At 34.3% G+C, this 22,164-nt stretch overlaps 2 protein-coding genes and 1 non-coding gene across 3 annotated transcripts; 2 read left to right on the top strand and 1 right to left on the bottom strand.

Annotated features, from left to right (window-relative positions):
* Window positions 1-8,079: 8,079 nt before the first annotated feature.
* On the bottom strand, window positions 8,080-8,186 carry LOC127109329 (small nucleolar RNA R71). Its single transcript, XR_007796643.1, has one exon. It is a non-coding gene; the product is annotated as a small nucleolar RNA R71 (small nucleolar RNA).
* A 6,907-nt stretch (window positions 8,187-15,093) lies between these two features.
* On the top strand, window positions 15,094-17,480 carry LOC127101921 (uncharacterized). Its single transcript, XM_051039347.1, has 6 exons — window positions 15,094-15,168; window positions 15,301-15,507; window positions 15,601-15,744; window positions 15,823-15,930; window positions 16,016-16,067; window positions 17,437-17,480. Exons 1-6 carry the CDS (start codon window positions 15,094-15,096, stop codon window positions 17,478-17,480), a joined length of 630 nt encoding a protein of 209 aa, XP_050895304.1.
* Window positions 17,481-19,348: 1,868 nt separating this feature from the next.
* LOC127107319 (uncharacterized) lies at window positions 19,349-21,692 on the top strand. The gene is made up of 6 exons (XM_051044615.1): window positions 19,349-19,427; window positions 20,176-20,379; window positions 20,469-20,612; window positions 20,828-20,935; window positions 21,213-21,264; window positions 21,539-21,692. Exons 1-6 carry the CDS (start codon window positions 19,410-19,412, stop codon window positions 21,568-21,570), a joined length of 558 nt encoding a protein of 185 aa, XP_050900572.1. The 5' UTR covers window positions 19,349-19,409; the 3' UTR covers window positions 21,571-21,692.
* Window positions 21,693-22,164: the final 472 nt, after the last annotated feature.

The raw sequence follows: 22,164 nt of genomic DNA, 5'->3' as shown, positions 1-22,164 counted from the left end.
GATGATTCTCGGGGTCTTTTGCCGGAGGGTCTGCGTGATGAGGAAGCCATTTGAGTGGGTTTGAGACTGAGTGTTTGGATATAGAGAGAAGGTTTAATGAGGGTTTTGAGAGTGATTTTTCTAGAGAGGGGTTTTTCCCAATTTATAGTGGAAAGGTTAGGGTTTTGGGAAGATGGAAGATCAAAGACCAATAGCCACTAGGTAGATGCAAGTTACAAAGTAGTGGGTAGTTTGAAAGGTGATGGAATGTAATTGCACATTTAATGATGTGAATGCATGAGAGATGATTTAAAATTTTTCTGCAGAAAAACGAAATCTTTGAGCGATGCGTCGACCATACCCCTGTATGCGTCGACGCATACTGTTTGATTTTTGAGAAAATGCAAAAGTTATCTAATCATGCGTCGACCATAACCCTGCTGCGGTCGACTCATACAGTTTAAAATTTTCATTTTTCACTACTCAGCACATGCAATGACCAGTTTGATGCATAATTAACACCACATACAGTAATACACAACCAAAGAGATATATCAGGCGTATATATATAAACAATATCATTTTGAGATAGAATTATTGTAGTCATGAGATTTTGCAGAGAGAGAGGAAGAGGAACAATAGCACCTTAATGCCGGAGTGACTTAGTGAACAGTAGACATGTGCTTACAACAACATAGATTTGTCAGAAGTGCAGTATTAAGGTTTTAAATGGAATAATGTAAACAGCAGATTAAAGTGCCCGTTCCGAAATATCGAGAATGCCAAGTTCTCGGCGAATATGAAAGAAAGGTTCAGTGGCTAGCGGCTTTGTGAAAATGTCCGCTAGTTGATTTTCAGTATTTACGTGTTCAAACACGATGTCACCTTTCTCTACATGATCCCGAAGAAAGTGGTGTCGAATTTCGATATGTTTGGTGCGGGAATGTAGCACAGGATTCTTGGTCAGGTTAATAGCACTCGTGTTGTCACAAAAGATGGGAATACGTTCAAGTTTGAGGTTAAAATCCAATAGTTGTTGCTTAATCCATAGGATTTGGGCACAACAACTACCGGCGGCAACGTATTCCGCTTCGGCGGTTGACAAAGCAACAGAAACTTGTTTCTTGCTATGCCAACTAACCAAAGAGTTTGAAAATAGGTGACAAGTGCCACTTGTGCTTTTCCTATCCGATTTGCAACCGGCAAAGTCGGAATCGGAAAAACCTACCAAGGAACAATCATTACCTTTGGAATACCATAGTCCATACTTCGGAGTACCGGATAGGTATCGAAGTATCCGTTTAACGGCTTTTAAGTGGGATTCCTTGGGACATGATTGATATCTTGCACACATGCATACGCTAAACATAATATCGGGACGGGAAGCAGTAAGATAAAGGAGTGAACCAATCATACCTCTATACCGTTTTACATCTACTTCCTTACCGTCTTCATCTTTGTTCAAGTTGGTACACGTAGGCATGGGGGTGTCTATGGCCTTAGCTTTTGCCATGTCAAATCTCTTGATAAGGTCCAAACAATACTTTGTCTGGCTCACGAAGGTTCCTTCTTTGAGTTGTTTGATTTGCAGACCGAGGAAGTATGTGAGCTCCCCCATCATACTCATCTCGAACTCGCCCTGCATAAGGTCAGAAAACTCTCTCACAAGATTCATGTTAGTAGATCCAAAAATGATATCATCTACATAAATTTGCACTAATATCAAGTGCTTTCCTTGACGTTTAATGAAGAGGGTTGTGTCAACCTTTCCTCTTGAGTAACCTTGATCTAGTAGGAACTTGCTTAGTCTCTCATACCAAGCTCTAGGAGCTTGTTTGAGACCATACAAAGCTCTTTTCAGTTTATAAACATGATCAGGATACTCATGGGATTCGAAACCCGGAGGTTGTGCGACATAAACTTCTTCATTTATGTGACCGTTAAGGAAAGCGCTCTTAACATCCATTTGGAATAGCTTAAAATCCTTTGCACAAGCGTAGGCAAGGAGAAGGCGTATAGCCTCGAGTCGGGCAACCGGCGCATAAGTTTCCTCATAGTCGATGCCTTCCTCTTGGTTATACCCTTGCGCGACTAAACGCGCCTTATTACGGGTTATTACCCCGTTTTCGTCCAGCTTGTTCCTAAACACCCATCGGGTGCCGATTACTCGATGATCTCGCGGAGGAGGGACAAGGTCCCAAACCTCATTTCTGGTGAACTGATTAAGTTCCTCCTGCATTGATAAAAACCAGTGTTCATCGAGTAGGGCTTCTTTAGGGTTTTTAGGTTCCATCTGCGAAACGAAAGCGAAGTGATAACAGAAATTACTTAGCTTAGACCGAGTTGTTACACCCTTTGAGATATCTCCGATAATGTTGTCGATTGGATGGTCTTTAGAGGACTTCCAAGCTTGTGGAAGATCATCGTTTGAAGGCGGATGATCTACCACGGTTTCATCATGAAGTACATCTTTGTCCTCCTCAATTTTGACTGTGTCGGGTTGATCAATCCCCGGCTCGCCACCATTGAGTATGTCTTTGGTAGATGTACCTGCACCATGAAAAACACTACCCTTTCCGACGTTTCTCGGATTGGATTCATCAAAAGTAACGTGTACAGACTCTTCTACAGTAAGTAATCGCTTGTTGTATATTCTATATGCTTTGCTAGATTGAGAGTATCCGAGGAAGATACCTTCGTCGGCCTTGGAATCGAATTTCCCTAAGTTTTCCTTTCCATTGTTCAATACAAAACATTTGCAACCAAAGACATGTAGGTGAGAAACATTTGGCTTTCGCCCTTTTAAAAGTTCATACGGTGTTTTGTTTAGAATGGGGCGAATAAGCACCCTATTCAAAACGTAACAAGCCGTACTAATGGCGTCAGCCCAAAAATATTTTGGTAGGCCACTTTCATTGATCATTGTTCTTCCCAATTCTTCCAAAATTCGATTTTTACGCTCCACAACCCCATTTTGTTGAGGAGTACGTGGAGCGGAGAAGTTATGATCAATACCATGGTTACCGCAATATTCTTCAAATAAGTGATTTTCAAATTCACCTCCATGATCGCTCCTAATTGCAACAATGTTTGTATTTAGTTTATTTTGGGAAAGCTTGGCAAATCGTTCAAAGGCGGCGAATGTGTCACTCTTACTTACTAAGAAAATAGTCCAACAAAATCGAGAAAAGTCGTCCACTATTACGAAACCGTAATAGTTTCCTCCTAGACTTTTAATCCTAGATGGCCCAAATAAATCCATATGGAGAAGCTCGAGAGGTCTCGTTGTTGAAACGATGTTTTTGGATTTAAAAGAGATCCTCGTTTGCTTCCCCTTTTGACAAGCATCACAAAGGTGATCCTTGGTGAACTTAATTTTGGGGAGACCTAGGACTAGATCTTTTGAGACTATTTTGTTAAGTAAGTCAAAGTTAACATGTGCTAAACGCCTATGCCATAACCATGAGTCTTCACTCATTGTTACAAGGCATTTGTCACTTGTTAACGATACTTCATTTAAGTCAAGCATATAGACATTGTTCACACGAAGACCATTAAACATGCTCTTCTTATCATCAGTATGCACAATTTTGCAACAATCTTTTGAAAACGATACATTGTATCCTTTGTCACATAACTGACTGATGCTAAGTAGGTTATGTTTAAGACCTTCGACAAGCAAAACGTCAGAAATAGTAGTGGAAGAGGGGTTACCTACACTACCTTTACCAAGTATTGCTCCTCGGTTGTTGTCACCATAAGTTACATATCCCTTCTTCTTAGCCACGAAGTCAATGAAGAGAGATATGTCTCCTGACATATGCCTTGAGCATCCACTGTCGAGAACCCATCTTCTCTCGGTAGTCTCGAGGCATTGTACCTGTGATAAGATAATTAACAAAAGAAGGTACCCAATGGCTTATTGGGTCCTGAGTGGTGAGGAACAAGATGGTTGCATTTGGGCACCCATTGATAAATGCCTTTAGGAACCAAAAATCTCCTAAATCTACACTTAGCAATGGAATGACCTTTCTTGCAACAATAAAGACAAGAGAACTTTTCATTTTGATTACTTTTGCTATCTTCATCCTTTACAACATATTTGTATTTTTGATATGGATTAACCATACTTTTTCGAAAATTAGATTTATCAATAGCAAATGTAATCTTGGGCTCAAGAGCCTTGTCAAGTTTGGCTTTTAGTTTCCTTACTTCACTTTGCCAAATGTAACAAGTATCACACCCAAAGTTCATCATTCTACTTTTAAGATCCTCATAACTTGTTTTTGTGCTTTCCACTATAGAAGCCTTAAGTGCCTCAAGTTTCCTTTCGGATTCTTGAATTTTTTGTTCTAAATGAGAAAAAAATTTCTTATTTGAGGCAAGCCTTTTAAAGGCCTCTTTTGCTTCACAGTGTAAAGTTTCAAAAACAGTTTGCAATTCATGATGAGACATACTAGAGGAATTTTCATATTTAGCATGTCGTACCTGTTTCTTCTTATTCTTTTGATGAGCAGAGAGACATAGATTTGCATTTTCATCTTCATCACTAGAGCTTTCATCATCGGAGGAGTCGCTATCGCTTTCCCAAGCAATGTATGCCCTCCTTGGCTTTGATGGTTTCTTATGTGATTTGTATGAATCTTTTTCTTTTGTCTTTTTGTTCATCGGACAGTCCGGTTTGTAGTGACCCGGCTTTCCACACTTGTAGCACGACCCTCTAGTTGTTTTTCCTTTGGAGTCATCATTTTTGGAGAACCTAGATTGCTTCCGGAAGTTTACTAAGTTCTTCTCAGAATGTTGGATGTCGTTCTTTCTTACGTAACGGTTGTAGCGTTTGACGAACAGCCCCATATCTTCACTCTTGTCCTCTTCTTCTTCGTCACTCGATGAATAATCACTTTGCTCTTTTGCTTGAGACTTTGAGGAGGAAGTCTTTAGAGCTATTGATTTCTTTTCGCTCACCTTGGCTTTGTCTTTCTTATCTTTCTTTTCATGTTGTTCCAAGCTTAATAGAACTTGTTCGTGCTCTTGTAGTTTGCCGAACAATGTTGTCAAGTCCAATATGGTAAGATCGTTTGCCTCTTTGATGGCGGTCACTTTCGGCTGCCATTCCCTGTTAAGACATCTTAAGATTTTATTAGTAGCAACATCATTGGAAATAGGTTTACCTGGTGAATGTAATCGATTGATTAGATGAGTGAATCTCTTTTGCATGTCGGCAATGGTTTCCCCTTGCTCCATGAAAAAGAGATCAAACTCTTGCGTTAGTGTATTGATTCTAGCCAATTTAACATCGTTTGTCCCCTCATGGGCAATTTGAAGTGAATCCCACATGGCCTTAGCAGTAGGACAATGGGATACACGATAGTATTCGTCTACCCCTAATGAGGAGATTAAGATGTTTTTGGCTTTCCAATCATAGTTGTATTTCTTTTCATCATCATCGGTCCATTGTGCTTCAGGCTTAGGCACTATTTCATTATTCTCATTGGTCATGGTTATTTCAATTGGACCATTGAGAATAACATTCCATATTTTTCTATCTATGGAATTTATGTGCACCCGCATACAGTCTTTCCAATAACTATAATTTTCACCATTGAAAACGGGAGCTCTATTGTATGCCCCTTTAGGTTCGTTAGCCATTTTCTATCAACGTTGTATTTTGAAGCACGGAGTGAACTGGAGCTCCTGATACCACTTGTTAGACTATGGCACGGATCTAGAAGGGGGGGTTGAATAGATCCCAGTTAAAAACTTGAGTCGGCGCTACCAATTTAAAAGAAAAATTGGTTTTAAAATTGTTTTAGGTGCGGAAGCGACCGAGGAAAATTTAGTCTAAAAACGAACCGTTATTGGAAAGCCGGATATGCGTTAAGCTAATGGATGAGAGATAAAATGAGATACAATTCACTACACTAGTTGCACAATCAATGATAGAGTTCACTTACTAGCAAGCCTAGTTCCAATGAACCAAAATCCAAATTAAAACTCAGTGCAAACTTAAGGCAACTTTGGCTTAGGCAATTTTACAAACACTTGGTGTGCATAAACACTCCAAGTGATATTTGAGTTGAGTAAGTAAGTCAATTTATCCTAGTACAATATGTTATTGTACTTAGTATTCCAACATCAGTTTTAATCACTTACTCAACTTATATCAAAGTTTGGTGAAAAATTGCTTAAACTAAAATCACTTAAATTTTAAGCTGAAAAACATATTATGCAGAAAGTTAAAGGAGACAGAGATTTGATGAGGCAGTTCCCCCGCCGTCCTCGCTTCGGGGTACGTCTGCCCTCAATTCTAAAAATAGAATTGAGATGATTTAATTAAATATCACCTGTGAACTTTAACCGTTTATACAAGGATTGCAAAGCAAGTAAACACAGAATTTCCAATGTGTTGAATGATGCTTCCTATCCTTGCTCCTTGATTCAAGATGAATCAAGACCTTCGATCGTTGTTGCTAGACCTCCGATTCCAGCCCCTTTGTTGAAGAATCTTCCGTTCTTCAAACCCTCGGCCCGGCTGATCTCAAACACAACGAGTCGAACCCGAATCCTTCACTTCAATGCCACCGAATCCGCTACTAGACTGACGAAGACTTCCTCTTCTCAATCACCTTCGCTCGGCTGAATATTGATGAAGCGATTCGTCCAAAAACCCCCAAACGCAAACCGGTATTGGAGGATAAAACCCTAACGGTTTTATTCAAGAAAGAACCTGCCAAGACTTCAACTCGAACCCGATTCTTCAATCGCAACTTCGAACCTTATCACCTTCAATCTATCACGAATCACATCAAAAGTTATTGTGTGCAGTTGATGTATTGTGGACTGTTGAAGATGAAGATGATGAATCTTTGACACCTTTTTCACTCTTTCTTGTTTCCTTGAACACTTGAACTCAAAATAGCAAATGTTAGTTAATAGAAGTGTTTTGACTTCTATATATAGTAACAGACAAAAACAAACAAACATAACAGTATTTCAAAAATTTGAAATAACTCAGAAAACTGAGTTTGCGCGCGAACGGTCGACCATAGGTCGGCGTGCGCTGACCCGTGGGGCATGCGTCGACCCTTATGGTCGACTCAAACATTTCATGCGCTGACCCGTGGATAGCATCACTATGCCATGCGCTGACGTGTGGTCGACTCAAGGGGTTTATGCGCCGACCCGTGAGCTATGCGCCGACCCTATGCGTCGACGCAAGTGATTTTGCGCTGACCCCTTCTAGTTTGCGCAGAGCCTTTGCGCCGACCCGTGAGCTTTGAGCTGACCCCTATGGTCGACTCAAAGCCTTCAAATCTGCAAAGAAACTGTGATTAGTGATTCTTTATGTATTTAGTCATGATCACACTTTGTCTACATGTTTTTAATGATTATAGTAGATTTAGAATAACGTGGAAAAGGATATGGTGGGTAATGTGTTGCATTTGTTCGTAGATGTGCATGATGGTCTTTTGTCATCATTGAAACTTGATATCGTATGTTGTATGACACTTTGTCTTTACAAATGTGACACCCTGAATAACCATATGATGTACCATTCGACTTAACTCCAGTCGTTCTCAGCTATGGTAGTCAATGCCTCCTCCGGTATCAGATGACTCTCATCATCAAACATGTCCTCTATTTATCTATCTCTCAAGGCAGGAGGAGAAGAGACAACTGAGTGTCTGGGAATGGTGAGTATAATTGAACTCCCACATGACGCACTCAAAAAGATGAGGGGCAATGAGATTATGGAATCTTTGACCCAAATGCCACGAATATTGGGATCATACGATCAACAATTGATGCACCACCGTTTGAATTCAAGCTTGTGATGTTTCAAATGTTGCAACCACGGGCTAGTACTCAGGTTCTGTCAACGAAGACCAGCACTTACGCTTAAGATAATTCCTAGATATTGCTAATAGTTTTAAGATTTTTAGTGTCACTGATGATTCATTCAGGTTAAGGCTATTTTCGTACTCTCTAAGGGATAAAGTCAAGAGTTGGTTAAATTCCTTAGAGCCTAATTCCATTGCCACGTGGAATGATTTAGCTAAAAAAATTCTGGCAAAGTATTTCCCTCCTTCCAAAAATGCCAAAATGAGAAATGAGATAACCTCATTCAGACAAGTGGAGGACGAGTCCCTATTTGATGCTTGGGAAAGATTTAAGGAGCTACTTAGACAATGTTTCCGCCATGGCATACCAATATGTATTAAACTTGAAACTTTTTACGATGGATTGGTGTCTTCCTCAAGAAACATGTTAGATGTCTCAAGTGATTAAGCTCTTTTGTATAAATCTTATGAAGAAGGCTACAAGTTGATCGAGAGTATCACTGGTAACACTTATCAATGGCCTGTACTAGGACATCTTCTAATTTAACTCAGAAGAGACCTGCTAGTATTCATGAAGTCACTAAGAGTATAACTCTTGTTGCTCAGGTGGCTCAAATCCACAAGATGGTGAAGAATTTGATGACTCTTGGAGTGACAAAGCATGAATCTGTAAAGGTAGTTACTGACGCATCAGCGATTGCCAGGGTGTATTGTGGACGTGTTAATTTATTTGAAGAATGCTCAGCAAACTAGTTTTTGTTAACTATGTTGGCAACAACAAAACTTACGATCATGGTTGGCGCAATCACCCCAATTTCTCATGGAGTAATAACCAAAATCAACTAAACCCTCAAGAAATTCAAGCACCACAAATTCCTCCGGATTATTCTCTAATTTCTCATGGAGAAGGAAGCCGAAAAGCAGGGTTAAGGTTTTGTTTGATAGAAGATAGGGTAACAAGTGACTCACATTTTAACCAAGGTTGCAAAAAACACTAGGAATTATGTTTGGGTTGAGGAAGACCCAATAGTCACTAATGGCCAAATTAACATTGATAGGCTGTAATCGATTTTTGTTCTTTAATAAATAAATAAAAGATATCAAAGTATGATTTCTTAGATAAGTTGAAGAGAATTTCCTCTAATTCGAACTTGTTCCAATTTGATAAAATTGAAAGGCAAAATTATATCAAAGATCCTTTAAGTTAATTTTGTTCAACAAGTCAGTCCTTCAAAAAAATTTGTAACAATTTGGTCTTTTAAGTTACTAAGTGTGTGTACCGTTACTCTTTTTTAACAGATTGAATGTGCTAATTATGGATGCAATTATTTTGAATAGTATGAAAATGATAAAGTACAATCGAAAATACAACTGACACACATTTCTAAATGTTAAAAATATGAGAAAAAGAATATATAAATCACTCTAAAGACCATAAAAAAATTTAAAAGACCACATGTTAAAAAAAATCATTTAAATGATTCATTTATATATTTTTGTCTTTAATATACCAAAAAAGATTATTCATATTATTTCAGTATGAAGACCCATTAAACTCCTGATAATTTAATATACCAGAAAAGATAGCCATTATTTATAGCACTACCATACATACTCAATGCAGTTACCGTGGTTAACTTTTATTACTATCACTTACAGTTAATCTTGTTATTTTTTACTACTTTACGACTGTAATAATTACTTTATATAGAGTTTGTTATGCTGAGCTGTAATGATAAATAGGTAACAAACCAATTATTCTAGAATGTTCTACGAATCTCTTCTAAAATTTAAAGCAAATTATTAATTAAAATAAACGTTTGAAATTCTGTTATTGTGTGTGACATTATATAAATAGTAATGTGACAGTGACGCTATACAAAACGGAGTAACAAGAATTGGAGTTGAAACCATGTGCCCTACATTGCAGGTTCTTCATCTTCATATTCTTCTTCTCTTCTTTTCTTCATTCACTCCAAATACAATCCATCTTAGCATTTTCGTTACTTGTTTGAACACACACTGTTTGTGCTATCATGATCTATATTGCATTTTAATTCTTCTCTTCAGTACTAGCTTCTTCAATACATATTTCTTCACTCTTCGTGACTGTCCAACTTCCATATGCTTTTATATCTTATTTGCAGCATTCTTATATCCTTCAATTCAGTGGTGCAACAAAATCAAGACCTGATGCTGCTGCTTCAACATCAAGAGGTGATGCCGGTGCTTCGAAATCAACTGGACATGGATTTTATGGGCAAGCTGGTGCAGCAGCTATGCTGCGTGTCAAAGATGTTGAGGACAGTGATGAATATGCAGTTGTGGTATCAAATTCAGTTCAATATTACATTATATTATATTATTTAATTACAACATGCAGCTTATATATATGTTCATGTTTTCTTTTCTCCGTATGTAGTTGCATCGATTTCGTCAAGGGTTGGGAAATCAAACAATTAGCGTTGCTCAGTATCGCGGATTAATTTTAGGACTGATTGAATCGTTAGGGAGAGGATATACGGACATCACTGTCCAAGGAAACTCTGAACTTGTCATCAATCAGGTTTGCATTATTAGTATAGAGCAAAAAAGATAGAGATACATTTCATTACTACTCTTCACTTTTCCAAACAACAGTTTTTAGGTAACTGGGAAATCGACGATCCGGAACTAAGGAGCTTATGTGATGAGGCTTTGGAGCTACGTAATAGCTTTCAATCATTTTCCATCAATCACATTGACCAGGTATTTATTTATTTCCAATGTGTTTGTATAATATTTGATATTAGAATAGAAACTCGACATCCTAACTATACATAGTTGCACCTAATTATATGAATATTTACATTTAGTTCTGACTAAATTTGATTCTATATTGCAACTCCTTATGATTTTGCCTCACAGTTTAAAAATATCTTCTTTTTATTTTTTAATGTTTAAAGACCTTAAGCCGCACAGTTGATGGTGAAGCAGTTCGGGCCATTTCTCTCCCTGGTTAGACCTTAAAACTTGTTACTTTTCTATAGGTTTTGGTTATTTCGATTTTCTAATAATTGAGAATTCCATTGAATTGCAACCAAATCATCTTTGGTCTGCGTTTGGTTTTCTATTTCGTATCTGTATTTTAATAGAGAACAATGAGTTTAATGGATTTTAAATTTTTTGTAGATGGTCAAGTTGAAGAAGAATCAGACATTTGTTGATCATCTGGTAGCATGCCATTATCAAAAGCTATTAGCAACATTACAATCGGCTCACGTTTGTGCCTAGAAATTTAGCATGTGATAGGTCAAATGTTTGTAATATTGTGAATTTGAACATGTCTTTGTTGTGTAAATGTGTATCATTAGCAGCTTAAGGAGTTAAAAGTGTTGCTGTGATGTCTTTGTTATGTGATACCAAAAGGAAACTTCTTGTTGATACAATATATTTTTCCTTATATTTTGATTAAAATGTTAGTACTATACAACAAGAAAAAGATATTCACAAGCTTAGATTTTACAAATTCTCTCTATTGGTGTGTTTGCAAGAATACCTTTTAGTACTATACAACTAAAAATTCATTTGAACACCTTGGAACATGTCTACCAAAATGTTCTTAAAGGGTAACAATGCAAATTTTACAACATCATCCAGCTCTAATAATGGTTGAAAGTAGATCGGTCGAGCCTTAACAAATTAACCTCGACATGATAGTTGAGGCTATGAAAAGGAACTTCGATGTACAACTTTGTCCTTTAGCTAAACCTAGGTATAAAAAGGCATAGCCTGAATGGATGGACAAAATAAATGAGTTTGAGATCTCTTGTTTCAGAATTTTCTTAGAAAAATGAGACATTTTTACCTTTGAACATGTTGGCATATTCTTCTATCCCAATTTTGCCCCACATTTAATAAGTCCCTACATGTATCATGATATTTGCATCATCTGCAAAGCATAACATGCATTTTATTTTGTATAATGTCAACAGAATAAAGTTTCGGATTTACGGACACATCAGTTGAACTGATTCTCAAATGTACGCGTAATTAGTGGGGAATGTGAATTGTTTAGTAAAATTTAGTAATATTTAAAATAAAATTTAGATTCTAATGAATTGTTTAGTTGTAAAACACTGTCTCGTCTAAGGTGGTCTATAAGATTTCGATAGACTATTACAGCGTGTTTGAGACATTTGTTGTAGTTCATCCATAGAACAAACCACCTAAACCTAAAAGAATGAAAATAAATTATTTACAGTTAGTTATAGTATAAAGTAAGCAAGAGGAAAAAATAAGATAAACTTATTTTGTTGCGAAGGGGAATGTGAATCTGTTCTTGTTGATAGGGGCGAGTGACGACATTCTCGGCCAACGTCATGTTTGAAGAAAAAAAAATACCAGAATAAAACGAAGAAGTACTCTTTGTGCATTTTTATACAAAGAACTATATAGATGAGACAAAACAGTTGAACCTCAACTATATATTCTTATTTTATTTATGTTTCTTAACAAAAGTAAATACATAATATTTACCGTATTACCAGTAATTTCAGGAAATAAAAAATTATCAAATAGTATCTTAATATAACACTGGATTTTAATTTTTTCCATACTCAATCGAATCTTCGGTTAATATTATACTTAAATAGTATTGTTTAAGATACTTTAGATTAATACATTGACCCCTTGTTGTGTTTTCACACAAAAGGACTCCCAAAACTTTTTCGCATATTGCACTATTTTGGTTAATTCTACCATTAACAGCTCTACCTTCGATAGGTATACCTAACAACATGTACATGTTCTCTAGTGTGACATATAAGGTTTTAATTTTGGTAATACCGATGTTACAATAAATAGACGATCAATATTTTCACATTTGAAAGAGATAATAGAAAAGAAGTTGTAGTGTGGTCTGGTGACACAAATCATTAACAAAAATCCAATTATTTTTGCCAACAACCAAGTCAAGTTTTTTTAGCTAAAGATCTGAGATGATATAGATGTTCAAAATATGTTTCTCAGTCATGAACATTCATGGGTTATACGATATTGAGTTATATATTTTACTACAACAAAATCAGTTGTTTCAGATCGTTGATCTGTCACAAGTTTTTTGCGAAACTAACGACGACGAACAAGCCGAAGTCGATGTTGTTAATGGAAGAAGAAGACGAGATATTGGTTGATCATATGGTGAACGATGACATTTTCCTAATCTCATGTGCCTTAAATGAACCAACTAAGTCTTCCAGTTTCATAGTTTCACGATTTTTGCATTATCTTTTCAACTATCATCTTATCAGTTAGGGTTTCACCATAACCCTTCATGAGATGTTCGAGATTTTACACATTCGAAACATAGCATACAATCTTTTCATCTTTTCCCATATGCAGCAATTCATACTTCCGTCGCAAAGTCTTCAATTTGACGACTTTGATGACTTTGACTTTCTCACCTCCTTCATAGTACTTGACAAGAATATCACATGCCTCCTTCATTGATTCAGCATGAGAGATCTTATCGAAATTCACCGACTCTACCGTTGATTGAATGTAATACGCAGCCTTGCAATCTTTCTTCTTCGCCTCCTTGTTCGCGATTCTCCGAGCATCGATTGCATTCTCAGCAAGCTCAGGAACGCCATTAGTAACCACTTCTAGGGTTTCATGAAAGTCAAAGAGAGATTGCATTTATTTTCTCCATCAGATCTAATTCTTGCCGTCAAGAATTGGAAGAGAATTTGGAATGTCATTAATTAGTATCATTTATCTTTATAGCAATTGATTAACAATCCAGGATCCTGAAAATATGATCATTGGCGTGTGATTGTTGAAAGCACGGTCAAAAATTGAACCGAAACTCTAGATATCAATTTGTTAGTGCATGAGGCATTTTTAGTGAGAATAGAAAGAGAGAGAATAAGAAAATAAGGATTACTATTTTTGAAGAATGATTGTGTTACAAAACTGAATTATAAAGTATCTAATTATATACACCTAAGTGACTTGAGTACTAAGTAACAAATATAACAAACCCTAATTAACAATGGGTTTGAGCCTCACACAATTTGAATTATATTATATCTCAACACTTTTAACTATGAAACATATTTTTCATAATGTATCAACTATTAAACATGCATAAACTATATATTTCAATACCTAATAAACAATTTCTACAAATTTATATAAAAACTCAAAAAAGTTTAAAGTAATAAAAAACTTACAAGAAGTGAGGAATCTTGGAAGTTGATGTAGTTGAATGAGCTCTTTGATGTTATTCGGTGATGATTGAAGAGACTTTGATGTGCTTGATTGATTTTGAGACAATGTGATTTTGAAAAAGTTTTAGAGAAAAAATTGTTTTTTAGCAAATGAGGAAGAAAGGTTTTGACGCGTTATGTACAAATAGCATTCGGAGATGCATCTCTATAATGTTTAGGAAGATACATCTCCGTAGTTTTTTCATATTAAATTATATTTTGATTGATTTAAGGTACGTTCAAAGATGTATCTCTAAATTCTGTGAGTATTTTTGTGTTTTCGCATGGTGCCCTTGTAATTTATATATGGGATTAAGAAATTTTCTTAATTTATCACATGATTGGATTAATAAATATAAATATGTTTTTTATTTTTGTTTCTTTAATGATTTATAGAATTTTGATTCAATTGAAATTAATGATAGAGAATAACCCGTTATTTATTTTTATAATTTTTGAGTTAGCAACAAAGTTTTGTTTTAATAAAATAAATATTTTTGCAATTTATGATTTAATATTAAAGAATAATTTTCGATTAAGCTGAATAGAACTTCACTTCATCCAAATGCCTTTTGTTAAACTTGTTTCAATTCGATAAAATTAAAGTACTAATAATCTAAAATACATCAACTACTAATAAGTCTAAAAAATCAGGAATTGAACTAAACTGTCGACTCGAATTACACTAAAATTAAAATAATGGAATTGTTATATTTATTGCACAAACACTTCTAAATTCGACCCAAAACTGAAAGTGAGACAAATTGAAATTCTAGAAACCACGTGAGATTCACAAATAATAGACACCAACACCAAATTACCGTGGTTAATCATGTTACTTTTTACTTTTTACGGAGTTTGTTATGCTGAGCTGTAACAGAACTTGTTATTCTAGAAAGTTCTGGTTCGTAAACGTTTGAAATTCTGTTACAGTTTGTGATAACATACCAGTGAGTTAGTTATATAAATAGTAATGCATGTGTCTCTATTTTAACATTGGAGCAAGAATTGAGAGAGAAACCATGTGCCCCAAACACCAAAAGACCGATTCAGCTGACTCTTCTTCCACTGTTGAATCTGAGCTTCGTCCAATGCAGGTCACTCATTCATCTTCTTCATCTTCTTCATCTTCATATTGTTCCCATTCTCGTTACCATAATGCAATGCATGTTCATACGGTGCTAACTGAAATCATAAGTTAGGTCTAAAGTTTTATATCTTATTTGCAGTTATCTTTGGTCCTTCAATTCGGTGGTGCAACAAGACCAATACGAGATTCCGGTGCATCAACATCCAAAGGAGATGCTGGTGCATCAACATCAATAGGAGATTCTGGTTCATCAACATCAAGTGAAAATGGATCTTATGGACCAGCTGGTGCAGCAGCTATGTTGTTTATAATAGATCGTGCGGACAATGATCACCTTGTGACTAAGGTATCAAACTCAATCAAACATTACATTGCATTATATTATTTACTTACAGTTACAACATCTGTAGCTTACTCTCATGGTTTCTTTTCTCCATAGGTGTTTGTCGCCCGCGAAGGTCTGGGAAACCAAACAATTAGTGCTGCTGAGTATCGCGGATTAATTTTAGGACTGAAAGAAACAATAAGGAGAGGATATACAAAGATCACTGTCCAAGGAAGCTCCAAACATGTTGTCAATCAGGTTTGTTCTAATATATACTACGCATTATTACTATATTTTTCGTTACTTCAATGTTGATAACATGAAAATATCATTCAGTTTTTAGGTAATTGGGAAATAAACGACCCGGAACTAAGGAGCTTATGTGATGAGGCTTTAGAGCTGCGTAATAGCTTTCGATCAGTTTCCATCAATCACATTGACCAGGTATTTATTTGACTTTATACTGTAACTCCTTATGTTTTTGCCTCTCAGTTAACGAATAACATGTTTTTTTTTGTAATGTTTAAAGGACTTAATCGATGCAGTTGCTTATGATGCATTCCGGGCCATTTCTCTCCCAGGTTAGACCTCAAAACTTTTTTCAGTTCTCTATAGGTTTCAATGAATGTTTGAGAATTACATTGCTGACAAATCATCTTTGGTTTTTGTTTGTTTTCTATTTCAATTGATGTTTTTTTCCTTAGATAATTTTTAGAGAAGCAATATTGTGAATAATCTTTTTAGTTTGCCACAGCATTTTCTGTTCATATCTGTATTTTTTACGGGAACAAAAAAAATGAATGGTTCTTAATTTTTTTGTAGATGGTCAAGTTGAAGTTGACGTAGATTCATTCAGTGACTGATCATCTGCAGCATGCTTTTCTGGAAAGCTAAAAGCAACATTACAATCATCTCATATTTCTGCCTAGCAAATTTAGCATGTCAAAGTTCAAATGTTTGTAATATTGTCAATTTGAACATGTCTTGTTGTGTATATGCCCACCATTAGTAGCAGTTTAAGGTGATGTTTGGATTTTATGTGCATCTTTAGAAGTCTTTACTATACTGATGATGACCACCATGAATGTGAAGGTGTTTGATGATGTCATACAATATATTCTTCCTTATATTTTCATGTTAGACTACTACTATACAACAACACAAAGATATTACAAATGGTTCAGTACATTATTGGTTGGAGTTGCATTTGATGAACCTATCAACATAAATCAAATGATCAAAATATACTTAGAACCTATACTTCAATTCATTTTACTAGCCATTAGGTATATGCGCCCAAGAATATATAACTTTCACTACGATTTATTGGACCCAATCTATTCTGTTCGAAATTTTTGCCATCCAGAAGTTTTTAGTCTTTAGTCAACTATAGACCAAAGCATATGAGATTGAAAGTTTTATCCTAGAGAATGAGCTTGAGATATCTAACTACGAAATAGTTTTTAATGATGATTATGATGTATATATGATGATGCAACAAATTATCATAGTGATAAGGTAACTAAGAAAATTAAATCTACATTAATATTCATATAGTACAACAAATGTGTTATACAATGTCATGTCATACTTATGCTTCATATAGAATAAGCCCTCCTATTAGAAAAAATATAGAATAAGCCCTCAAGCTATGCTATTTTGACACAAATTTTCTAACACACTGTATGACACCAGTTTTTAGGGTTGTTCATGATATGCTTAGAATTGAATTGGACCAAACTATAGAAAAAATATATTCAAAACGAATTGAACCGTTTTAATTTATTCAAAATCAAATTGAATCATAATTTTAAATTATGTACCGCATCGAATCGTTAGAAGTTCATTTTTTCCAAAGCAAAACATTTTTTAAAGAACCAAACCATTCAACTATTTTTTATTTTTTAAAATTAAAAATTAAAACTTGTTTTTAATATTTTTCATTCTTAGTTTCGGTTCAGTTCAGTTACAATTTCGATTTGGTTCGGTTTTAGTTTCGATTCGATTCTAAAAGTGTTTATGCAATATGAGTTGATTCACTAACTAAATAGAACAGTTCGGTTATTTTAACTTCTATTTGGTTCGGTTCGACAACTCAGTTCAACTAATTGGCTTTTTAACTGTCTTACCAGTTTTATACTATAACATTTCAGAATTTAAGATAAAAATGTTATTTAAAAAACCGCAAATTATATTCGGAAGAATATAATAGACGGATGTTTGTGTTAAATTATGTGTTAACATAGCTTTTTTTGTTTAAATAATTTATGTGTGTTTTTGTTTTTCATCTCTATATCTTTTTATTTTTGATAAGATTCTTTAAAGTTGGATTTCATTTTGTTTTAGCTTCTAAAATTAAAATCTGCCGAAAAATCTCACTACATAATATTTAATTTTAGGCAACGGAAGAATAGACAATAGACAACGGAAGAATAGACAATGCTTTAAAAACCGTTGCTTAGTGGTGTAATTGGCTGCGTCGTATATATACATTTTAGGCTACGCTTTTAAATGTGTGGCTGTAAAATAACTATTCTCTCAACAACCAACGATTAACCATCTCTCAACAACCTGAGAGAGCAGTCTATTTATAGACTACAAGATAACTTAACCCACAACCTAACTTAAGCATTTTAATTTTATTATGGATGCTTAACGACCGGTGATAAATAACATAAGAGAATTACGATCTACAAGACTTTGTATTTTGATTCTTGTTTTTGTTACTTAATCATTTGTTTTAATTTTAATTTGTTATAAAATTATAAGGTGTACATATGTCATTTTGGCTTTGTAAATAGTGTAAACAATGAATTTTTTTGGTACAATTATTTTGTTTGAAAAATGGACAAAAGGTACAAAGTATATGTTTCAAAAATGGCCAAAATATGATTATGTAATAATCTATTACTTCGGCATGATTTATAAGTAAAATGACAATTTTCAGACTTACTAAGAAATACAGTTAAATGCATTTAATTTTCTTGATTTCATGTGAGAGATAACACAATTACTAGTATACCCTCAATTAAATTGTTTTCCACTAAAGTAATTAATACATAAATGTTTTTGAAATAAAGACATTAAATGCACTTAGATTTGTTTATATTTGCTTATATTTAAAGCCATAAAAATGAAAAGACATTAAATAAGGTCGGAGGGAGTATTTATTTCAGAAATTGTCAAAATAGGATTATGTAATTTTATGTTATTATATTAGTACAAAAACACTATTAATTAAAGGGTAATGCTATCTTGTGCCCTAGGGGTACATGTTAAGAACTAATTGTAGAAATATTTTCTTGGAACTTGTGCATGGTCATTATCAAAATTTTATAATTAATATTTTTATTATTTTTTTCAATATAAACTTTCTATTTATGAATAGTTTAACATATACCCCCTTGGACACAAGTTAACATTATCCTTAATTAAAAGATGAAAACATCTCAACTAATTTTTCGAAGCATGAGACAGTTAGTCTCACAAATAATAGACAGCAACAACAATTTTACAAAATTACCATAGCCATTATTTCTAACACTTACACATTCACTGCATTTACAGTGGCTAATTCTTAATACTATCGCTTAGAGTAATCCGTAATCTTGTTACTTTTTACCGAGTTTATTATGCTGTGCTGGAATACTAAATCTGTAACAAACCTCTTATTCTAGAATCTTCTACCTCTATTTTATTTTAATTTTTTTTCATTATTGAAATATCAGCAATTGAAGAAAATATTTTATTCTTGTTCGTTAGTGTTTGAAATTCTGTTACAGTTTCTCATAACAAACCCTTTAGTTATATAAATAGTAATGTGACTCTTTTACAAACATTAGAGCAACAATTGGAGTTGAAAACCAGAGAGAGAAATTACAAGTGAGCGATTCAGCTTCGTCTTCTTCGTCGGATTCGAAGCCATGAGTAGTGAAACGCAGGTAAGTGATTCATCTTCTTCATCTTCATATTGTTCCTCTCTCAAAATGCATGCATTCATGTTCATACGATTTTAGCATTTTCGTTACCAGAATGCAATTCATGTTGATATGATCTTAGCATTTTCGTTACCAGAATGCAATTCATGTTGATACGATTTAAGTATTTTCGTTACCGTAAAGCAATGGTGACTTGTTTGAAGATACACTAGAGTAGCTTTTGATTTTGATTAACCTAACGATCTTACGAAAATACTGTTTGTGCTATCATCTATAGTGATTTCTTGCATTTTGATTTCCTCTCTCTTCAATGCAATTGAACAATAAAGTTATCATTTATAGATTTAGTAAAATTAATTCTAGAGATAATCAATTCTATATCAAATATATACAGAGAGTTAATCAGTGAAATTACTTAATCCAGATATCAATATTTTAAACCTAAAAGATGTTTCCTGAAAAAAAAATTTAAAAAAATGTCACACCATTTATTAAATTATATGCTTACTGAAACTTATATTTAATTTATTTAGTTCAATAATGCGAGTTAGATGACTTAGATGTTAGTTTCATATCTGTGTTAGTTGGCAAAGAGAACATGTTAATGAATATGGTGAGTGTCCAAGCTCCATATGAATTGCTTGTTTTTGTACATTTTAAAAAATCTTCTGAATATATTTGGCTAATTGAAATCTTGTATGAAGTTTTGATAATCATATGTTAGCTCTAAAGTTTAATATCTTATTTGCAGCTTACTTATATCCTTCAATTCAGTGGTGTATCAAGTGGAAATGGATTTTTTGGAGATGTTGCTTTATCAACATCAATTGGACATGGATTTTCTGGATTAGCTGATGCATCATTATCAACTGGAACTGGATTTTCTGGACCAGCTGGTGCAGCAGCTATCCTGCTTGTAAAAGAGCATGGAAAGAGTGATAAAGATGCGACTGTGGTATCAAATTCAATTGAATGTTTCATTACGTTTTATATTATTTACTTACAAGATCTGTAGCTTACTCTCATGTTTTCTTTTCTCCATAGCTGTATATGTTCCGCCAAGGGCTGGGAAACCAAACAGTTAGCGTTGCTGAGTATCGCGGATTAATTTTAGGACTGACAGAATCGTTAAAGAAAGGATATACAAAGATCGATGTCCAAGGAAACTCCGAACTAGTTATCAATCAGGTTTGTTCTATTATACAGTATGCATTATTTGTATATTGCAAGAGACATAGCTATATTGCTCACAAAAAATTATGAGAAACTATCCCTTTCCCAAAAAAAGAAAAGTTCTTTTGGATTCAAGTAGTTTCATATTCTTCCTAGTTGGTTTAGATATTGTTAAGATTTGTCCATTACTACTTTTCGCTTTCTATTCATTTTTCTTTTCCAAACATCAGTTTTTAGGTGATTGGGATATCAACCACCCGGATCTAGAGAGCTTATGTCACGAGGTTGTGGTGCTGCGTTATAAATTTGACTCATTTACCATCGCTCACATTGATAAGGTATCTATTTAGTAATTTGGGTATTGCTTTGCGAAGTTGAAAACAGTTACTACTAGTACTCTGGTATTTGAGAATTATTTGATCATATTTTTGCTATGACTGGTTCAACTCTTGAATAAAAGCTCAACTCTTGAATAAAAGCTCAACAACGTTGTTGAGACCACTTGCACCAGCAATATTAAGCTTCGAATTAGCGAATATTTACATTCAGTTCTAAATAAATTGATAACTATTTGATTTTATACTAGTACTCTTATGTTTTTTTTAATGTTTAAAGAAATTAAGCTGCTTAGTTGATGAAGTAGCAGCCATGGCCGTTTCACTCCCAGGTTAGACCTCAAAATTTGTGAGTTCACTATAGGTTTCAATTAATGTTTGATTATTTGATTTCTTAATAGTTGAGAATTCCATTGAGTTGAAGCCAAATAATTTTTGGTTTGTGTTTGGTTTTCTATTTCAATTGAAATGTTTTTCCTTAGATAACTTTTTGAGATGCAACATTGTGAACAATCTTATCCGAGTTTAGTTTGCCACAAGATTTTCTTTTCATATCTGTATTTTGTAGGGAAACATAAAATTTTATGGATCTTAAACTTTGTGCAGATGGTGAAGTTAAAGAAACATTCGTTGAATGATCATCTGGCAGCATGCTATTATCAAAAACTATGAGCAACATTACAAAATACACTCACGTTTCTGCCTAGCAATTTAGCATGTCAAAGGTCAAATACTTGTAATGTTTTCAATTGGAACATGTCTTGCTGTGTATATGTCCACCATTAGAAATTTAATAAGAATTTAAGAGTCTTGCTGTGATGTTTGGATTTTATGTGCATATATTTGAATCTCTATTTTCCAACTTCATTTTTAGAACTTTTTGTTATGTGATCCTGATGACCACCATGACTGAAGGTGTTTGATGTCATACAATATATTCTTCCTTATATTTTGATGTTAGACTACTATACAACAACCAAAATATTACAAATGGTTCAGTTCATTTGGTTTTGCTTCAAGTTTTACATCATTGCTATTATTGGAGTGACCTATTTTTATTTCAAAATTGCCCTCCATCTTTTTTATAAAGATCTTTAGTGTTTGATAATTTTTGTTGGTTACCAATTAAAAAGTTAATTTCCATCTCTCAAAAAAATATATATTTATAACTTTTATTAACTATTGAGTGGTGATAGAAGTTAAAAATCTTCTTCTATTTCTTTTTATAAATT

The sequence above is a fragment of the Lathyrus oleraceus genome, chromosome 7 (assembly GCF_024323335.1).
Source record: "Lathyrus oleraceus cultivar Zhongwan6 chromosome 7, CAAS_Psat_ZW6_1.0, whole genome shotgun sequence".
Taxonomy (NCBI): Eukaryota; Viridiplantae; Streptophyta; class Magnoliopsida; order Fabales; family Fabaceae; genus Lathyrus; species Lathyrus oleraceus.
The sequence above is the reverse complement of the archived record's forward strand: the minus strand, read 5'-3'. Positions and strand labels throughout refer to the sequence as shown.

What these genes read in the sequence shown, in the direction of transcription:
- LOC127101921 (XM_051039347.1), top strand. Translation starts at nt 15,094, where the DNA reads ATGTGCCCCAAACACCAAAAGACCGATTCAGCTGACTCTTCTTCCACT. An exon ending in ATGATCACCTTGTGACTAAG is followed by an intron (nt 15,508 to 15,600) that starts GTATCAAACTCA and finishes TTTTCTCCATAG; the next exon opens with GTGTTTGTCGCCCGCGAAGG. An exon ending in CCAAACATGTTGTCAATCAG is followed by an intron (nt 15,745 to 15,822) that starts GTTTGTTCTAAT and finishes AATATCATTCAG; the next exon opens with TTTTTAGGTAATTGGGAAAT.
- LOC127107319 (XM_051044615.1), top strand. An exon ending in GTGATAAAGATGCGACTGTG is followed by an intron (nt 20,380 to 20,468) that starts GTATCAAATTCA and finishes TTTTCTCCATAG; the next exon opens with CTGTATATGTTCCGCCAAGG. An exon ending in CCATCGCTCACATTGATAAG is followed by an intron (nt 20,936 to 21,212) that starts GTATCTATTTAG and finishes TAATGTTTAAAG; the next exon opens with AAATTAAGCTGCTTAGTTGA.